This window comes from Saccopteryx bilineata, chromosome 12 (assembly GCF_036850765.1).
Source record: "Saccopteryx bilineata isolate mSacBil1 chromosome 12, mSacBil1_pri_phased_curated, whole genome shotgun sequence".
NCBI classification, from domain to species: domain Eukaryota; kingdom Metazoa; phylum Chordata; class Mammalia; order Chiroptera; family Emballonuridae; genus Saccopteryx; species Saccopteryx bilineata.
In genome coordinates this window covers 3,501,866-3,523,540 of record NC_089501.1, presented here as the reverse complement: position 1 = coordinate 3,523,540, position 21,675 = coordinate 3,501,866, and the positions used below count along the sequence as shown (strand labels likewise).

At 39.7% G+C, this 21,675-nt stretch overlaps 1 protein-coding gene across 1 annotated transcript in view; it reads left to right on the top strand.

Annotated features, from left to right (window-relative positions):
- The window catches only part of SCML4 (Scm polycomb group protein like 4), a 117,050-nt gene that overhangs the window by 42,999 nt on the left and 52,376 nt on the right, over window positions 1–21,675 (top strand). The window contains exon 2 of the mRNA XM_066247687.1: window positions 15,667–15,881. Coding sequence (XP_066103784.1) covers window positions 15,726–15,881 — 156 coding nt within the window. The 5' untranslated portion in view covers window positions 15,667–15,725. The remainder of the gene's footprint in view (window positions 1–15,666; window positions 15,882–21,675) is intronic.

Here is a 21,675-nt window from a genome sequence, read left to right as displayed (position 1 = left end):
GTGCAAGTAGAATTTCTTTTTACTGTGCTCATGTTTTTTAAATTTTTTATTGATTTTAATTTATTGTGTTTACATAGATTTAAGTGTCCCACCAAATATATATATCTCCCCACCCGCACGCCTGAGTTCCCCTCAACATCTCCCTTGCCCCCTCCCCCCCAATGCCTTTCCCCTTCCCTCCAGGATTTGCTTTCCTGCTCCCTATAATGCTGTGTTATGTATGTATAGTTTCATTAATCTCTTTCCTTTCTCTGGTACCCTCCTCTCATCCCCTTTCCCTCTGTCCGCTTTCCCTCTGGTCCCTTTGATCCCGCCTCTGTCTCTATTCTGCTCCTCAGTTCACATTGTTCATTAGATTCGTCAAATGAGTGAGGTCATATGATATTTTTCTTTCTCTGCCTGGCTTATTTCACTTAGCATAATAGTTTCTAGGTCCATCCATGTTGTCGCACAAGGTAAGATTTCTTTCTTTTTCATGGCCGTGTAGTATTTCATTGTGTATATGTACCACTGCTTTTTAATCCACTCATTCACTGATGGACACTTGGGCTGTTTCCAGATATTGGCTATTATAAAAAATGCTGCAATAAACATGAGGGTGCATTTCTTCTTTTGAATCAGTGATTTGGGTATATTCCTAATAATGGAATGGCTGGGTCAAAAGGCAGTTGCATTTTTAATTTTTTGAGGAATCTCCATACTGTTTTCCACAGTGGCTGCACCAGTCTGCATTCCCACCAGCAGTGCAGGAGGGTTCCCTTTTCTTAACATCCTCTCCAGCACTTATTCTGTGTTGTTTTGTTAATGAGCGCCATTCTGACTGGTGTGGGGTAGTATCTTATTGTGGTTTTAATTTGCATTTCTCTAATGATTAATGATGTTGAACATTTTTTCATCTGCCTATTGGCCATCTGTATGTCCTCTTTGGAGAAGTGTCTATTCATTTCTTTTGCCCATTTTTTGATTGGACTGTTTATCTTCCTGGTGTTAAGTTTTACAAGTTCTTTATAAATTTTGGTTATTAACCCCTTATCAGATGTATTGTTGAATATGTTCTCCCAGTGTGTAGTTTGTCTTTTTATTCTGTTCATATTGTCTTTAGCTGTGCAAAGGCTTTTTAGTTTGATATAGTCCCATTTGTTCATCCTGTCCTTTATTTCACTTGCCTGTGGAGATAAATCAGCAAATATGTTGCTGTGAGAGATATCAGAGAGCTTACTGCCTATGTTTTCTTCCAAGATAATTATGGTTTCACAAGTTAAAGTTAAGTCTTTTATCCATTTTGAGTTTATTTTTGTGAAAGGTATAAGTTGATGGTCTAGTTTCATTTTTTTTGCAGGTAGCTGTCCAATTTTCCCAACACCATTTGTTAAAGAGACTGTCTTTACTCCATTGTATGCTCTTACTTCCTTTATCAAATATCAATTGTCCATAAAGGTGTGGGTTTATTTCTGGGTTCTCTCTTCTGTTCCATTGATCTATATGCCTGTTCTTATGCCAGTACCAAGCTGTTTTGAGTACAGTGGACTTGTAGTATAACTTGATATCAGGAAGTGTGATACCACCCACTTTATTCTTCTTTTTCAAGATTGCTGAGACTATTCATATTCTTTTTTGGTTCCATATAAATTTTTTAGAATGTTTGTTCTATATCTTTGAAGTATGTCATTGGTATTTTAATAGGAATTACATTGAATTTATAAATTGCTTTGGATAATATAGACATTTTAATGATGTTTATTTTTACTATCCATGAACACGGTATATGCTTCCACTTGTTTGTATCTTCCTTGATTTTTTTATCAATGTTTTATAACTTTCCAAGTACAAGTCTTTAAACTCCTTGGTTAAATTTACTCCTAGGTACTTTATTTTTTGTTATTGTTGTTGCAATAGTGAAGGGGATTGTTTTCTTAATTTCTCTTTCAGACACTTTATTGTTGGTGTATAAAAATGCCTCTGATTTCTGAATATTAATTTTATATCCTGTCACCTTGCTGAATTCATTTATCAGGTCCAGTAGTTTTTTGACTGAGACTTCAGGATTTTCTATGTACAGTATCATATCATCTGCAAATAATGATAGTTTTACTTCTTTTTTTACAATTTGGATGCCTTTTATTTCTTCTTCTAGTCTGATTGTTGTAGCTAGGAATTCCAGAACTATGTTGAATAAGAGTGATGAAAGGAGGCACCACTGCCTTGTTCCTGATCTTAAGGGGATTGTTTTAATTTTGCCCATTGATTATGATGTTGGCTGTGGGTTTGTCATAGATGGCCTTTATCATATTGAAGTATGTTCCCTGTATTACCACTTTGCTGAGAGTTTTGATAATACATATGTGGGTGCTGGCTTTTATCAAGTGCTTTTTCTGCATCTCTTGATATTATCATGTAATTTTTCTCCTTCCTTTTGTTAATATAATGAATCCCATTTATTGATTTGCAAATATTGTACCAGCCTTGCCTCCTCAGAATAAATCCCACTTGATTGTGATGTACAATTTTTTTCATGTATTGCTGGATTTGGTTTTTTAATATTTTCTTGAGAATTTTAACATCTAAATTCATGAGGTATATTGGCCTATAGTTTTCTTTCTTTGTATTGTCTTTGCCTGGTTTTGGAATGAGGATTATATTTACCTCATAAAAGGAGCTTGGAAGTCTTCTTTCCTCTTGAATTTTTTGATATAATAGCTTGAGAAGGATAGGAGTTAGTTCTTTAAATATTTGGTGGAATTAGCCTGTGAAGCCATCTAGCCCAGGGCTTTTATTTGTTGGGAGTTTTTTGATAACTGCTTCAATTTCATTTGTTGTAATCAGTCTGTTTAGGCTTTCTGATTCTTCCAGATTGATTTTTGAAAGATTACACTGGGGCCCTGGCCGGTTGGCTCAGCGGTAGAGCATTGGCCTAGCGTGCAGAGGACCCGGGTTCGTTTCCCGGCCAGGGCACACAGGAGAAGCGCCCATTTGCTTCTCCACCCCTCCGCCGCGCTTTCCTCTGTCTCTCTCTTCCCCTCCCGCAGCCAAGGCTCCATTGGAGCAAAGACTGCCCGGGCGCTGGGGATGGCTCTGTGGCCTCTGCCTCAGGCGCTAGAGTGGCTCTGGTCGCAACATGGCGACGCCCAGGATGGGCAGAGCATCCCCCCTGGTGGGCAGAGCGTCGCCCCTGGTTGGGCGTGCCGGGTGGATCCCGGTCAGGCGCATGCGGGAGTCTGTCAGACTGTCTCTTCCTGTTTCCAGCTTCAGAAAAATGAAAAAAAAAAAAAAAAAAAAAAAAAGAAAGATTACACTGGGGAATAAAGTTTTTGTTGCATCCACAAAAACACTTGTTCTTACCTAATTCGAGTGTGTTGATCTCAAATCTGACATTAGTTTTTCTCTGTAAGCTACAGTTTTTTTGCAATTCAAGATTTTAGGTTTTCATTGTAAAATTTTCAACATTTAGTTTTTTAACATAATAAAGTAGAATGTCTTCTTGGGCATCATCTTTGTGAAAATATAATAATTTATATAATGCAGTAAATACACTAATACACTAAAAATATGATTGCATCAGAATTTGTCTACAATTTCAAAATAGAACATATTAAAACACTTACTTTAATCATAAAATTTGCGCAAAACTAATTTAAATTCTATTCAGGCAAAAATTTGCGTTTGTAGCTCTTGTCTTTTTTTTTTTTTTTTTTTTTAGAGGAGAGGAGTGAGAGAGAGAGAAGGGGGAGGAGCAGGAAGCATCAACTCCCATATGTGCCTTGACCAGGCAAGCCCAAGGTTTCGAACCGGCGACCTCAGTGTTCCAGGTCGACGCTTTATCCCACTGCGCCACCACAGGTCAGGCGCTCTTGTCTTTGTGTACAATCTCATTTGATGCTCCAGCAGTATTCTGCTCATCACTATCAGCTCATGGAAAGCCAACAGCATGCTTTGAACCAGAAGTTCATAGTTTTCTGATTTTTTTTTTGCCAAGCAAGTTCTTTGTAACTGCCACAAAAGACTGCCATGCTGTTTTCTCCTCCTTATTCATCTTCCTGGCAAATTCTTTGTCACATATGAGGGTTTGAATTTGAGGTCCATTGAATACTCCTGCTTTTATCTTCTTGAAAGACAAGGCAGGAAAAGCAGAAATAATATATTGAAAGCATTCACTTTCTCTATTCAACAACTGCTTCATTAAGCCAAGTTTGATGTAAAGTGGGGAAAAAATTATCCTGTCTCAATTGTTCATTCACAATATTTTGTATTCCTACTTCTAGAGCTTCACGTTTTGGCCACTCCTTCTGTGTCCAGTGTTTCCCCCGAGTTCAGCTGTCCCACAAACCCAGAAAGCAAGGATATTTCGTGAAACCTCTCTGTTGTCCTAGCAGGAAACTTACCATTTTAAGATCCACACAAATGATTCAGTTATGCTCCCCATACTTCAGAAAGTTGAGGACAATTTTTATGTCATTATAATCTTCTCGCAGATGAGCTGAATAACCAATTGGAACTGCTGCATAAACATTACTGTTGTGAAAGAGAACACATTTCAGTCTCCATTTAGAGCTGTCAAGAAATAGCTGCCATTCTGTTGGACTGTAAGTGGTAACACCTAGCTGGTTGAGAAGACTACTGATATCATGACAGTAAACAAAGTGTCTTTGGAAAAAAAGTCCACAAAAATTTGTTCACGCTTCCTGAATAGGATACTTTAGCTGACTGGTGAAGTACATTCTCTTCTTGAAGGCTGGAGGCTAATAACTCAGCTGCTTTCTTTGATAGGCCCAACTCTCTTACTAAGTCATTCAATTCGGGTTGGCTAAACTGCTGAGGGGTTGATGACTGCTTGGCATCAGAAGAAGACCCTTCAGATTCTACAACCATTTCCTCATGCATCTTATCAAAATACACTTGATCACCATGTTCACTTTCTTTGTCCTTAGAAAAAATAAACCATTGAAAATTGGAACCGGGAGTGCCTCAGAGTGTGAGATAGGTCATATTGCTGAAGGAATATTAGGATATGTGATCATATGCCGTTTTTTCTAGCTGATACCCTTTGTATGGATCAGACAGAAATAAAAGTCACGACTGTGGTCCTTAGATTCATGCCAAACCATGGGAATACCAAAAGGCATTCTTTTGCATTTTCCTTCTGTCCAGTCATGAAGCATTTCCTCACAATTATAACACACAATATGAGGAACCCAATTCTTGTCTTGATCGCCAAGGGGAACTTGAAAATAGGCAATATATGCACGTGCCACAAATGATGCAATATTGCGCCTTTGATGCTGAAGTGTGTAACAGCCACATATATAACAGAAGGTGTCAAGACTATTCTTACATTTACGCCTACTTGAAGAAGCCATGATTCAATCTTAAAACAAAATAAGAGGGTGTTTTTACATTTAAAAGCAACTACAATGATGTAAAAGTGATGTTTGTAAAACATTAATTGCCTTGTGGTTATGTTCAATCCAAGAGTCGTATCCCTTTAACTCCAATTTAAAAACCAATGCATGCCATTAACTGTAACAAAAAGAAATTAAAATTGCATAAAAACTAGACCATGCACCAAAAATGGATTTCAGATTTGGAATCAGCGATGCAGAAATATATAGAAACAGTTCTAAAACCTCATGCAACAGAAAATGAAAAAAAAAATTGTTCTCCAGTGTTATATGTTTCAAGGAATTTGTCCATTTCACCTAGGCTGTCTAATTTTTTGGCATACAGTTCTTCATAGTATTTTCTTACAATCCTTTGTATTTCTGCTGTGTCAGTTGTTACTTCTCCACCCTCATTTCTAATTTTATTTATTTGAGTTCTCTCACTTTTTTTCATGGTGAGTCTGGTTAAAGGTTCATTAATCTTGTTTACCTTTTCAAATAACCAGTTCTTGGTTTCACTGATCCTCTGTATTGTTTTTTTAGCCTCTATGTCATTTATTTCCACTCTGATCTTTATTATTTCCTTCCTTCTACTACCTCTGGGCTTTACTTGCTGTTCGTTTTCTAATTCTTTTAGATGCAGGGTTAAGTTGTTTATTTGAGCTTTTCCTAGCTTCTTAAGGTATGCCTGTAATGCTATAAACTTTTCTCTCAGGACTGCTTTTGCTGTGTCCCATAAAATTTGAGTTGTTGTATCTTCATTTTCATTCATTTCAAGGAAAGTTTTGATTTTCTTCCTTGATCTCATTGTTAACCCATTTGTAATACATGGTATTTAGTCTCCAAGTGTTTGAATGTTTTTCAGTTTTTCTGTTCTGGTTGATTTCTAGTTTCATGCCATTGTGATCAGAGAAAATACTTGATATGATTCCAATCTTCTTAAATTTATTGAGACTTGTTTTGTGTCCTAACATGTGGTCTATTCTAAAGAATGTACCATGAGCACTTGAAAAGAATGTACAGTATATTCTGCTGCTTTGTGGTGAAAGGTTCTGAAAATATATATTAAATCCAGTTGATCTAGTGAATATTTCTTTGTTAATATTCTGTCTGGAGGATCTATCCAGTGATGTTAGTGGAGTATTAAAATCTCCTACTATTATAGTATTGCTATTCATCTTGCCCTTTATGTCCATCAAAGTCTGCTTTATATATTTAGCTGCCCCTATATTAGGTGCATAGATATTTATAATGATTATATCTTCCTGTTGTATTGCTCCCTTTATCATTATGTAGTGATCTTCTTTATCCCTTATGATAGCCTTTGTTTTAAAGTCTATTTTGTCTGATATAAGTATTGCTACCCAGCTTTGTTTTCATTTCCATTTGCATTAAATATTTTTTTCCATTCCTTCACCTTCAGTGTATGTGTATCTTTTGTTTTGAGGTGGGTCTCTTGTAGACAGCATATGTACAGGTCCTATTATCTTATCCGTGCAGCTATCCTATGTCTTTTGATTGGGTCATTTAATTCATTTACATTTAAGGTTATTATTGATATGTAGTTGTTTATTGCCATTTTATTCTTTAAATCTACATTCCGCTTTTACTAGATTTTCCCCCCTTTTGTTCTGTTTAGAACAGGCCACTTAACATTTCTTGCAGCATTGGTTTGGTTGTAATAAATTCCTTGAGGTTTTTTTTTGGGGGGGAAGCTTTTTATTTTTCCTTCAATTTTAAACAATAGCCTTGCTGGATAAAGAATTCTTGGATGCAGGCTCTTGTTCTGCATTACTTCGAATATTTCTTGCTATTCCCTTCTGGCTTCAAGTGTTTCTGTTGAAAAGTTGAATGTCACATTGATGGGGGCTTCTTTGTAGGTGATTGTCTGCTTTTCTCTTGCAGCTTTTAGTATTCTTTCTTTATCTCTTAGCTTTGGTATTTTAATTATGATGTGTCTTGGTGTAGGTCTCTTTGGGTTTCTCTTTAATTGGATTCTCTTTGCTTCTTGAACTTATGTGACTTTTTCCTCCATCAATTTAGGGAATTTTTCAGCTATGATTTATTCAATCAGATTCTCTATCCCTTGTTCTTTGTCTTCCCCTTCAGGAACCCCTATTATGTGGATGTTGTTTCTCTTCATGTTGTCACAGAGCTCTCAGAGTTTCCTCAGACTTTTTGATCCTCTTTTCTTTTTGCTGTTCTGCTTCTGTACTTTCATTTATCTTGTCCTCTAAATCGCTGATTCGATCCTCTGCTTCATCCAGGCTGCTTTCAATTCCTCCTAGTGTAGTCTTCATTTCTGATATTGTATTTGTCATTTCCGTCTGATTCTTTTTTAAGATTTCAATGTCCTTTTTGGTACTTGTTATCTCTTTAATTAGGTGCTCATTATGTCCATCTATTGTTGCTCTAAGATCCTTGAGCATCCTAAAAATCATTATTCTAAACTCTGCATCTGGTATCTTGGTTATTTTCATCTCATTCAGTTTTTTTTTCCTGGGGATTTCTCTTGTTGATTCATTTGGATTGCAATTCTCTGTCTTCCCATTTTGTCTCTATATAGACTGCTTCTTTGGATGTGCTGTTTGTGTAGCTCCTGGTTGGTGTTGTTTACCTCCATCTTTCAGTTATGTTGTTTCTAGATCTTCTTGGGTTGGCCTCAGCTATTGTTTGTAATCTGCTGTGGGCTACTTGTCTGCTGCTACTGCTCTTTTTGCTATTTGTACCAGCATTTTCTATGCCTTAGCTGGGTCAGGTGTGAGGAGCCCTCCCTTAAGATACCACTCTAACTAGGATTGTTAGGTCCTGAGCTGATGCTCTCTGTATCTGGCCTCTGATGTACCAGCCCTGGAACTCCCTGGCCGGAACCTGGCACAGACCAGTGAGGGTCACTGCTTATGACTGGCCTTTAGCAACCTTCTTGGAGCTACAGGAGATCCAGAATTTGTGGCTGCCTCATGGGTCCAGATACTGCTGTAAATATCAGCTACACTCCAAGGCTGATTTTTATCTACTCTTGGCTAGTGTATGTGGCCTCTCTATTCCCAAGATGTGGTCTTTCTGCTGGCCCACTGCCACCACTACTGCTGCTTCCTTGGGCACTTGGGCACTGGCACTGCCAGACACCATGTGGGCTCATGAGCTGCATCTCTGGCTGCCCTGTGGGTGCATGGGCTGCCTCACAGGGCTTCGCCCCCCACTGCCACTGCATGAGCCAAGCACTGTGGCCACCATTGCAGCCAGGCCCTCCCACCCTTCGGAGGGTACTCAGCAGTTTGAGGGGCAGTATAGCCCAGACCTTAGCACTCAAAACCTGTGTCACTGATGCACCCCCTGTTTCTAATTGACTCTATGCACTGACTGGAGCAGGAGAGTTTCTGGTGGGTGCGGTAATTGCTTCCCTTTGCTGGCATTGGTTCTCCCAGGAAAAATGGCCACTTTAGGTTTAGGGAGTGACCCAGCACAGGGGTCAGGGTGGCTTTCCCCCACAGTCTCTCCCTGTGCCCCCAAGACTACACTCTCCTCTCACAACTCCAGTCCTCTTGGCGCTCCCTGTTCCTGGAACCCTGGGTAAGTGGCTGTGAATGAGGTTTTCTGTATGGTCTTTTTAAGATGGAGCCTGGATCTGAGAGTTTTGTCTCCCTCTTGCAAACAGTAACCTGGCTCTTCTTTCAGTTAACTACTGTCTGTATGCCTCCTCTAGTCTCTGGGGTTCCAGGTTGGGGTTCTGGTCCTGAGGTTGAGGACCCACAACTCTCCCGGCAACCCACCCCACCATGAGAGACCCTCTGGGCTGCCTTTCACTCCTGGGAGCGGGGCAGCCTTTTTCGTGTCTCTGCCCTTCCTACCAGTTCAGTGTGGTTTCTTTGGTGAGGCTTGGTTATAGATTCCTCTTAGTTTATTCCAAAGTTGGTTTTTCAAGATGATTGTTCCTAAGTTAAGTTGTAATCCACTCTGGTTCAGGGAAGGAAGAGTTGTAACGTCTGCCTACTCCATCACCATTTTCTCTTCTACAAGTAGAATGTTTTTTATGTAAGTCGTTCTACTTATTAAATCTATATGAAGAGCTGTGAAGGATCTGAGGTTTTATGCTCTGCAAAAAAACAAGCTAACTTGCCACAATGTCATCACTGTTGGTAGAAGACAATCAACTCCTAGGTCAGAGGCACAGCAGGTGATATAATCCTCATGTTCCCATCAGCTTCCCTTGTCCAGACTCCTTGCTTGATGCTGCTTACACAGTGGGTTCTCACAACTGAGGAACTCTTATTTTAGAAACACTAATGAGAGCTCAGTGGAAGCTTCTTCAAACTAACTGTTGAAGAATGAAGGAAGTAAACCAAAGGGTAGAAAGAGCATAATACCTGACCAGGCAGTGGCACAGTGAATAGAGCATTAGACTGTGACACAGAGGACTCAGGTTCAAAACCCCAAGGTCGCCAGCTTGAGCAAGGGCTCATCTGACTTGAGTGCGGGGTTGCTGGCTTGAGTGTGTGATCATAGACATGACCTCATGGTCGCTGGCTTGAGCCCAAGGTTGCTGGCTTGAGCAAGGGGTCACTTACTCTGCTGTAGCCCCCTAGTCAAGGCACATATGAGAAAGCAATCAATGAACAACTAAAGTGCTGCAATGAAGAAGTGATGCTTCTCATCTCTCTCTCTTCCTGTCTGTCTGTCCCTATCTGTCCCTCTCTCTGTCTCTGTCACACAAAAAAAGAAGAAGAAGAAGAAAGAAAGAGCAAAACAATCACAGAGAGCCACAAATGCAAAGACCATGTGGTGAGTGTCAGTGTGGAAACTACTAGTAAATATCTGAAAATAAAGGTCATCATGGTGATCACATATCTTCTGGTGAATGGTGCTAAAGAAAATTAGCCCGCTTATTTTCCCATTGTTAATGATCTATTTATTCTGCTTAAATTCTTAGAGATTTTTTCCTATTGCCTTTGTATTTTATTTTATTAGAATTTATTGCTATTCATTTTAAAAGAAATTTTCTTAAGACATGAAGAACCTATTCATTCTAGAAGACGACCTCTTAATATATCTTTGAGTATTTTCCTTTTCTATTGATTTTGACATTCTCTTTAAAAAAATTTTTTGTTTTGATGTATTGATTTGAGAGAGAGAGAAACAGAAACATTGATTGATTTCTGTATGTTCCCTGACTGAAGATTGAACCAACAATGTTTGTGTATCAGGATGACATTTTAACCCAGGGGTCCCCAAACTACGGCCCACGGGCCGCATGTGGCCCCCTGAGGCCATTTATCCAGCCCCCGCCACACTTCTGGAAGGGGCATCTCTTTCATTGGTGATCAGTGAGAGGAACATATTTCCCATTGAAATACTGGTCAGTTTGTTGATTTAAATGTACTTTTTCTTTATTTTAAATATTGTATTTGTTCCCGTTTTGTTTTTTTACTTTAAAATAAGATATGTGCAGTGTGCATAGGGATTTGTTCATAGTTTTTTTTATAGTCCGGCCCTCCAATGGTCTGAGGGACAGTGAACTGGCCCCCTGTGTAAAAAGTTTGGGGACCCCTGCTTTAACCAAACAAGTTATCCCACCAGGGCGGGGTTTTTTTGTATTTTCCTGAAGCTGGAAACAGGGAGAGACAGTCAGACAGACTCCCGCATGCGCCCGCGACACTCTGCCCACCAGGGGGCAATGCTCTGCCCCTCCGGGGGTCGCCGGGAATCGAACCCGGGTCCCCCGCACGCCAGGCCAACGCTCTACCACTGAGCCAACCGGCCAGGGCCCCACCAGGGCGGTTTTGACCTTTTCTTTAAACATTTGTTAAATTGTCATTATCTTCCATAGTTGTGTTCTCTTTAAAAATTTTTTATCTGTTTTGTTTCCACTACATTTCACAATTCCAAGAATAAGGACTCTTCCTTATTTGCAGTATTGGCCTTTACTATATTTACTTTTCTTGTTGTTCATGTCATAGTTTTGGAAAGGGAGGTTTTAGGGGATCCTGAACTTTTGCCACCATCTTTTCCAAAGTCAGTTACTGAAAGACCACTTTGTAAGTGTTTTTTCTAACTCTTTAAAACTATTCCAAGAAGACAGCAAATTCCTATGGTTAAAATAACTTTTTCAATTTTAAGCCTTCTAGCTTGTTACTTACAATTATATTTATTTCAGTGGTGGGATTCAGCTGATTTGCACCAGTTTGGCAGAACCGATACCTAATTTTTTGTTGAGTTCTGTGAACTGGTTGATAAAATGGCACTTGTAATCAGGATTCTATCTAAGGTGGGCACGTGGGCAGCCGCCCAATGTGGAAATCACAAATTTACATTCCTTACTCTTTTTTAGCATTTATCTGCACAATAGCATATTCTAAGTGCCCGTAAGAATGTTCATTCCATCCATAGGTGAAAAATATTTGATGGAATTATGCTTGCAACATTTATTTATTTACTTCATAAAAGTCATTATACCTTTGATGAAATACTGCATTTTAATTTCCTCATGTTTGTTACTTCAGTAAACAAACATATAACATAAAGAGAAAAAGTGTCAAACAACCAGGGGGTGACAACTTGTATTGTTGTCAGCTATTATTTAATATTTTTTCATTAATATTTTAAAACTCTTTCTTATAATCTAGTTTTGTATACCTCTTTTATTGTTTTCTTCAAGTATTAAATATATGGAATAATAAACTACCTTTCAGCATATCTTTTTTTTATACTTACAGTGGTTATTAGGGCAAAAAACCAGTTGTTAATTAAATTATTTTAATCCCACCACTGATTTGTTTGTGTATTAAAATAGTATTTATTTGTGACAAGGAAATGGGAAATACTACCTTCCTGAGTAATGGATGAATCATGTAATCATTCAGGTGTGAATGGAAGAGACTGTGGGAAGACTTCCTATCTCTAAATATCCCACGATTGTTGAGGTACCTAGCATGCCACCAATAACAATGGTTCATTGCTGTTCTATCAGTGTAAGATTTGTTGATTGGATTTTGTTATGTGGGAAGGTCCTTCATACTTCTAAGATGGATGTGCTTCTATGGAAGGAAATGAAAAGGAGCACAAGGTTTTTCCTCCCAGTAAGGAGAGGAAAGTAGGACAAGAGAAAACCCAGTTTAAAAGATGACACTTTTTGCAAGGAAATATTTTTCTGACATGTTGAGAAATTTTGGGATAGTTAAGTGTAATTTTGAGTGATACAAAATTTTAAGATTATATGCTAATTAGTTGTCTTTCCTTTACTCTTCAAAATCTATTCAACAAAAAAGAGTTTTGTGAGAGAATAATCTCAGCAGTGTCCCAATTAGCAGGGAAGGGATGCAGCACCTGCCCCTTCAAGAGGGCTTGAGTTTCAGTGCCAACTCTGATCGTGGGTTTCCCTCGTTGACTTTTGATCTTGATGTTAACATTGCTGGCCTCCTTAGTAAAGGCAGAGTAGAAATGTAGACAAACATGCCCCAGACTAAGAAAAATTCCTGTTTCCAAAGTCTGTAAAGATAAACAATAATGAAGAAGGAACAACTTGATCATGACAGTTCAAAGTGGAACTCGGACCAAGTTTTACATAGCAGCCTGACTCGTGGTAGCGCAGTGGATAGAGTGTTGACCCGGGACACTGAGGACCCAAGTTTGAGACCCCGAGGTTGCTGGCATGAGCTCCGGTTTGCTGGCTTGAACATAGGATCATTGAAATGATTCTAAGGTCACTGGCTTGAAGCCCAAGGTTGTTGGTTTGAATTCAAGGTTGCTAGATTGAGCAAGGGGTCACAGGCTCAGCTGGAGACCCTGGTCAAGGCATGTATGAGAAGTAATCAGTGAACAACTATGAGTTGATGCTTCTCATCTCCTTTCCTGTCTCTCTTGTTCTCTCTCTCTCTTGCAAAAAAAAAAAAGTTTTATGTAGCAAAAATCTAATTGGACAAATTTTGGTGGTTCTTCAATGTTTTTGGATGTCTTTATTTTGAAAGTGAATATTTTAGATATTTGTTGACATTGCAAAGTACAGACATAAAGTCTAGAAACAGAATAATGTTCTTAGTGTACATGTTAATGGGTTTATCTTCACTGATTATAATTCCTTGACTCTGATTATATCATACATCATTATTTTATGTACCATAAAGAAGTACAAATGTTCCTTGTGGGGTTCCAATGTGCTTACAGTGCTGTATGGTGTACCCTAATATCAAAGGTGTTAATGTGTGAAAAACATGCAACTTAGAATAAGTGAGATACGGTATTTCTCTTAAAATGACAAGAACAGGGAAAATGGTTATCCTCAACAGCTATCTGAACTATTTAACAAGGCAATCGATAAATAAATCGACGCTTTAAAACTTTATTTATTAGGTATGATATTTCCAAGAACAATCAAATTTTGATAGAATATTTTTACTATCCAATTATTGAAGTAAACTTACATCTATAAAGAATGACCCAAATGTCCCCTGTCATGTTTTTAAGACTTCCCACTATTTGCTATTTTCTTCCTTGAGCAAAGCAGTCTAGCCCTAGAAGTACCGCCCAGATCAGGATATAAGAACTGCTTCTATCATCCTTCCCAACTCTCTCTGCAGGCTTTTGAACAAGAACCTCTCATTTCCACTGTTAAGTACCATTAATTCTCAGAAATTGATTTTATTACCTATCATCACCCCTGAATTAAAGTCAAAGCTCTATATCACTTGTCACGTTCCTAAATATTCCAGGAAATCTGACCCCTGAGTTCATGGTACTGGCTATATTCTCTGGTTTGGGGACAATTAATCAACTAGTTTTTGCTGAAAGTTTTGACCAACTCTACTCGAGAAAATTATTATTAGTATTTTTTTTTCTCAAGTTGGAAACTGGGAGGCAGTCAGACTGACTCCCGCATGTGCCCGACCGGGATCCACCCGGCATGCCCACCAGGGGGTGATGCTCTGCCCATCTGGGGCATTGCTCTGCTGCAACCAGGGCCATTCTAGCACCTGAGGCAGAGGCCATGGAGCCATCCTCAGTGCCTAGGCCAACTTTGCTCCAATGGAGCCTTGGCTGCAGGAGGGGAAGAAAGAGACAAAGAGGAAGGAGAGGGAGAGGGGTGGAGAAGCAGATGGGCGCTTCTCCTGTGTGCCCTGGCTGGGAATCGAACCCGGGACTCCCACACGCCAGGCTAATGCTCTACCACTGAGCCAACTGGCTAGGGCCTTATTATTAGTATTTTTAATGCCAAAAGTACTTTAGAACGTCAGATATCTGCTTGGAAGAAAGGATTTGTACATGGCGAACAGTTACCAGAGTCCCACTGTCTTTGCCATTGGTAACATTTTACCACATTTCCTTCTACTCTTTCACCATATACATTTTTGCATAATTGAGATCACTTTTATGTGCAATTTGTTTGATGCTTTTCCACTCAGCCTCATGTGATTAAGAGTATTTTTAAAAGCTTTTAACTACTTGATTGTTTTAATCTGTAGATAAGTCAACTGTTCCCCTATTGCTTATTATTTGGCTATATTCATTTTATTTTCGCAATTCTAAATCATGTTAAAATAAACATTTCTGTATGTAAATCTCTTCCACAATTAGATTGAGGGACATAATTGACTTTAATATAATTGATTTGTACTGTTAACGTTTTTTCATGGGAAAAAAGGTCACAACAATTTATAACCCAACTAAAGGGACAGGAGTGAGTATGAGAGAATAGTTGTCTTTATTATTATTATTTTTAATATTTTCATATTCTTTTTTTATTCATTTTAGAGAGGAGAGAGAGAGGGAGAGAGAGAGAGAGAGAGAAGAGAGAGAGACAGAGGGAGGAGCTAGAAGCATCAACTCCCATATGTGCCTTGGCCAGGCAAGCCCAGGGTTTTGAACCGGCGACCTCAGCATTTCCAGGTCAACACTTTATCCACTGTGCCACCACAGGTCAGGCCTAGTTGTCTTTATTTAATACTATTACTATATCAATTCAAAGTTGAACTGACTGGGGAAACTGAGGCACAGATAGATAAAATTGTTTTGTTACTGGTGACACTATCAGTTGTGTTTGGAGCTGGGAATCTATTGTCCTCTCCACCTAAGCCAGGGTCTTCCTGCTAGACTACAGTCCCATGGAAATTGGCTATCCTTGAAATTATACTGGGAGCTCAACAGCACTATCAGAGCTCCTAGTGGTGCCTGGCTCTTTCATATATAATCTTCCCCTCCAATAAGCAGTATTTTATGGCCAAAATCACCATGTTTGTTTTGCAAACCAAACAAACACTTTTGTTTTTTGTTTTTGCTTTGTGTCTGGACTAATTCTTAGCACCTCTTCTGCCTGTGAGTGATTTGTCACTTCCTTCTGTAAGACTGGCACCAGCAGAAATGCAGTCCCAGAGGATCCCTGGGAGAAAGCGAGGCCGACCCCCACTTCACTCAACACCTGTGAAGATGGCAGTTCATAACCTTTATTCTGCTTCAGCTGGTTCTTTACCAGCAGTGAAGATCCCAAAGAAAAGAGGGCGGAAACCCGGGTACAAGGTACGGCTCCATCGTCTTCTTTCTTCAATATGGTGTTGGGTTGGGGCTCGGGTACTTGGGCAGAACTCCCCCGCAGAATGTGAGGACAGGCTGGGAGCTGGGCAAAGACAGATTCAATACGTTTCTGTCAATGGAGATTGTGATGGATGTGGCCTCATTGTGACCCCGTGGCACACAATGCATGCTGTTGCTGTCTATATGCATTTTTACAAGTGGAGAAAGCAAATCACACCAGATGGGGAAAGTTGTAAGGCAAGCAGATTTTAGGGTCAGAAGTAAACACACATTATTCAACTTCGCATCTAAATTAATGTTTCAGACACTAAACTTTCCCTTGACTGTGCCCTTTGGGGCAGCTCTCAAAATCACTTTCCAGAACTCATTCGTCATTTATTTTAGTAGAAGCAGATGATGTTCCTGAGACGTTTAAATTAACAGTGCAAACAGGCTAAAGTCAAAGGATATAGAAGCGTTTTCCCAAATACACCTCAATAAGGGGACTCATCCTGAAAATGCTGGGCATTAATTCATAGTGTCCTGCTTATGAAAGGTGCTGAGAAGAAGTCTGGCTCCAAGAAGACATATCAGGCAAAATTAAAATCCCATGTCCCCTTTAAGAAGTAGTGATTTGGCGAGGTTGGTGGGTGGGGAATGAATTCTCCAATGTAAGTGCAGTCACATAAAGCAACCCAGACCCCAGGATTACTTCTCCTCTAAGATGTTTTTGAAGACATTACTGGAGAGGAAAGACTGAGTCTGTTGTCCACAGCCTTTCAGGCATTAGAATGAGCTTCAGAAGTTGTCCTTCATTTGCTTGTCTAGAAATAAAGAGCTTATGTTTCCATCTTGAGATCTGAATGCTCAAACCAAAATGCAAATTGGCAATTAACTCCCATGGATTTAGGAAAATGTATGGAAATAATTGCAGGTCAGCAGTAAGACAAAGCTTTCAGAAGAACTGCTTATGAATTCAGCCTTTATCCTTTCGGTTCTCTACAGTGCTTCGAACTGCTGGAAAATACAAGCAGCGGATGGGGGGAGAGTGACTCAAAGTTATTTGGGGTTGTTGGTTTTAGTAAAAGTTTTTAGTAAAGTCTTTTGCTGCTGGTTATTTTTTCTAACAAAGAAAGCCTCTTTTTTCCTCGTGGGCACGGCAGCTTCAGAATAGTGTCTCTCAGCTACCTGCACAGTCGCCTGGGTCTGGGAATTGCATCTGGAAGGCTGGAGCCGGGCAGCCTTTCTATTTGTAGAGCCAGGGAGCAAATCCAGGAGCTGAAGAAACACACTGAACACTTTTCTCTTCTGTTTGGCCTTTCTCCTACTCCCCTGGGAGCTGTGACCCAGGAATGAAAATTACTGATGGACACAGCATTTCTGGGGCCAGGAAAAATGGAAATTCATTCTGTGGAATGAACCCGACTTTGCAATTTCCCTGTTTCTTACAAAGGGCAGTTTTTAGTGTTCCAAACATTCAGAAACACCCCAGGGCAGGAAGGAAGCTTTGGGGTGCTTAGCAGGACAGGCAGGGCCTCACAAAGCGAGCAGGTCCCACACCCTCGTCTCACAGGATTTCTTTTCTGGGGACAACTGGCCACGGCCCTTCCTTGAGTCCACCTCCCATGTATATGGGAAATGTGTGGGAGTTATTTCAGGCCAGCAGCCCCCAGCCAGCCCCCCAAGCATTCTAGAAGGATGGCTCCAAACCAGGTGCCAGTCTACATGAAGTTCTGACCCACTAACGCCATGAGAAAAACAAGAAGCATTTGAAAGTCTTCATAAAACTAAAATAATTTCATTTAAAGGATTAGGCTTTTTCCCCCTGAAATATCTGCTTCCTACTAGTTTAGTGTTAATGTTTATTTTTTGTTATTGTGTCATATATTGTCAGGATTTGCTAATTTTTAAAAAGTCCTACTTGGCAAAATAAAGTTGGCAAATTATTAAGTCTCTCTAGTTTCATTTTGACGGTTTCTCTGACCCAAAGCCCCATTTTCCATTAACAAAAGAGTTTTAATTGTAGAGAAGCCGGCAAGGAAACTGTACTGTTTCATTCCATTTACCAAATTACCACTGATTTGGCAATTTTAACAATCTGGGACACAGCTGGGGAACCAGAAGTTGTTTAAAAATACTGAGCAAGCAAAATAAAATATTACTTGGTCTACTCTTAAAGATCCCATATTTTATTACTAAGAAATTGTTTTCAAGCCTCCATCAGAGTTTGTTTACCTTTACTGCGGACACATTTCTTACAAGTTTGATTAAGGCAGTTTATTGACAGCTTCAGATTTGAAGGGGAAGATATATTGGGAGAGAAGATTACACACACAGCTGGTCACTGAGGGGATAATAATTATCATCATCATAATTATATGATAATATACTAGTAATATGGAATGATAAAATATACAATAATATTAATATTATAAAATATTAACATAATTTATCATATCAATAATAACATTATGATATATTTATACTAACAAATAAAAATAAGTGTTTCCTAATAAAATAAGCGTTTGAGCCTTTGGCAGACTCATCCCCAGGAGATTCCAAGAACGTGTGGTTGTGCTGACTATATCACAGGTCTCTGCTGATTGGTGCTTGTCACTTCTTGCCTGGTGCTGTCCCGAGCTGCTCCGTCAATCACAGTGCTCCTATACATGTAGAAGCTTCCCCTGGTCCAAGTAGTAAACAGCCTTCTCCTTTAAGATCGCTAACACAGGCTGTGACATTTAACCCTTCTCGAAGTCTAGACACTAACATGGTGAGTTATAGGCAGCAAAGGGAAAGTCCAACTGGCAATGAGACGTCAGTGCCCCAGAGTGTACAGGTCATGCCCTTCCCAGGGCCCATCTGGCCATCTCTTTCTGGCTGACAACCACACGGCGGGACACACTCACTGCTGTGCGAGCATCATTCTGCGGCCTGATGCCCCCTTCCCGCCCAGGTCAAAGGAAGCAAACACCTCTTAACATTATATTTTCTCTGAAGGGCTGTGTCATGAAAAGAGTCTTCTCCATTATCAGATAGAATCTCCACATCTCAGTTTGCAGCATCTGCTAATGGTTTAGGTCCTTCGTTCAGAGGCTCCCTAAGGTCAACAGGTAGATTACACGACTAAAAAGACCACTGAAGTCTTTAAAGAGATTAAGGAAAAAGGTATGCACCAGAAAGGACCCATTCTCTGGACACAGATGACTTAATGTCGCCACATAATGGGACTTTCAGTTTTTTTGTCTTTATGATTAAAATTCTGAATCAGGGAAAAAAAAGTACTGGATTTTAAAAATAGCTATCTGTCCCCAATACGTAATAATAATAATAACAATAATAATAATTAATAGTAATAGCAATAATATGTACCCTTTTTTGCACACTCTTGTGTTTGAGGCTCTAAGTCAAAGTGCCTTATGTGTATTTTCTTATTTGACCCTTGGTGTTTTGATAGGAAGTCAGAAAAACTGCTGGAATTAGGCAGGAATCAATCCAGCCCCATAGCCCAAGGCCACCTACTGCCGGCCAGCAGCCCTCAGCGCTCCGCAATCTCTTTGTGTTATTGTTCAGAATAGTAACTAAGCTTCTGATTTAAAAAAGAGTAAGTTATGTTCTGTCTTTTCTGCTTAATGAGTTAAGAAAAATGTGACATGTTCTAGAAAGAGTTTCATTGTGGATATTTTTTAGAATGGTTAAAATGTTCTAAAATCTTGGTAATTGTAGTGTTCAGGATACAAAGTCAGCTGCTGTAATGGTGGTTTAAAGACCATAGAAGCTATTAATTTCTCTCTCATGTTAAAGTGTGGGTAGGTCATCTGGTGGTGCTACAATGGTGTGATGGTGTCGGGAACCCAGGCTGCTTCTACATTGCTGCTCTGTTGTCTTAATCCAAACTCTCTACCTCAAGCTCTAAAAGGGCTCCTCTCATTCACCCCCCCCCCAAGTCCAGCCAGCAGTTTGGGGACAGAGCCAGTGGAGGCATGGATTTCCCCTTTGGGGGCCCAGACCTCAAAGTTGCATACACCTCTTACACTTGCATCTTGCTGGCCAGAATGTCATCCCTTGGCTACACTCATTTCCAGCGGAGACGGGACAACGTAGTGCTGGGTGACCAGTGATGAGGCTAAAATTCAGGGACTCAATTATGGAATAGGGAGCATGGATATTTGGTAGTAACCAGTAGCTTTAGCTAAGTACTTAAAGAAACATGTTCCAGTTACTAGAAATTTTACTTTTAAAAAATAAATTTTATAATGAACATGAGTAAACACACTTTCTGTTTTGTTCCCCTTTTCTTATTGCCATCTTTATTCCCACCCTCATAAAGTATGTGTTCTTGGCACTGTGTGATAGGTCAAGTTCACAAAAATCTCAATTACGAGAATGTTCAAACTTAAGAAGAGAGGGTTTTGTTTGTTTCATCATTTGCTTAAAGCTTTTTTCTAAAATGTGTTTTCATCAAAAATGTTGAATTGGCTTCAATGCTTCTTTGGTTATCCAGCTCTTATACTGCCTTAGAATCATACATATGAACACTAAATGTAGCTTAGTAGTAGGCAAAGGAAGAAAGTATACCTAACAACTTCCCTCTGCCTGGACAGTGTAAGCACCGAGGACAGGGGCCATTTCTTCTTTAGATTTCTGTTGCTCTCGACCCCCAACCCCAGGGCTGGATGGAGCAGGAGTCAGGGGTGAGGCTCAGCAGTAGGTCAGGGGCAGTTTTAGTTGGTAAATGTTTCCAGCATTTTGAGTGTAGCTCTCACGTGAACGTTAGTTGATATTTTCACTGGTGTTAAAGAGGGTCCGTGGCCATTTGGTACCGGTCCACAGAGAAAGAATAAATAACTTACATTATTTCTGTTTTATTTATATTTAAGTCTGAACAATGTTTTATTTTTTAAAAATGACCAGATTCCCTCTGTTACATCCGTCTAAGACTCACTCTTTATGCTTGTCTCGGTCACATGATACATTTATCCATCCCACCCTGAAGGCCGGTCTGTGAAAATATTTTCTGACATTAAACCGGTCCGTGGCCCAAAAATGGTTGGGGACCACTGATGTAAATAACATCTTTGCTGAATTGGATAATAATTTTGAGCTCAAATATATTTCAGTTTTTTGTGCTATTTACAGTGTACTGGCTATAGACAAGACATACTTTTAAGTTTAATCTGTGTTTTCAATACATTCTTGTTGGGCAGATAAGTTATTTTATGCTCACTCTGTTAAAGATGGCACTGCCCACACGGATGGCCATCACCTAGGTGATAATATTAATTACCTTCATGCCTGGGGAGGGGCTTGGTTATGCTAATGTGTGTAGGAGGAGAGGAGACCACGTTGTTGTAGGAAGAGGAGCCCATGTTATAGCAGGGCTGGGAGGCCACGTGGAGGAGAGGAGCCAGCCAAAATGGTGGAATGCTGAAGGAGAAGCCAGTTTGTGCAGGAGAAGGAGATGGGGAACAGAGGTAAATAAGACTAGTGAGGGTCTTTGATTCTAGGAAAAAAAAAGGAAAAGGTCAGTGGCTTTGGAAGCCCTGAATGGAAAGGGAAGTGTTTTCCCGCTTTGTGTATTTTTCTCGCCCACCAGTTGTGAGCAGGAATAAAGAGGATGGCTCACCAATTTTTGGCTCCACTGTTTCTTTATGATCGATCTGGATTAAAGTGAACCTGCACGGGTCAGGCAGTTATGATGATGGCCACAGCTACTGGCCCTACAATTCTTAAATCTATAAATCAGTAAAATAAAATATCCAGACCTAATTTGTAGCATTTGCTAATTTCCAAGGTCTAA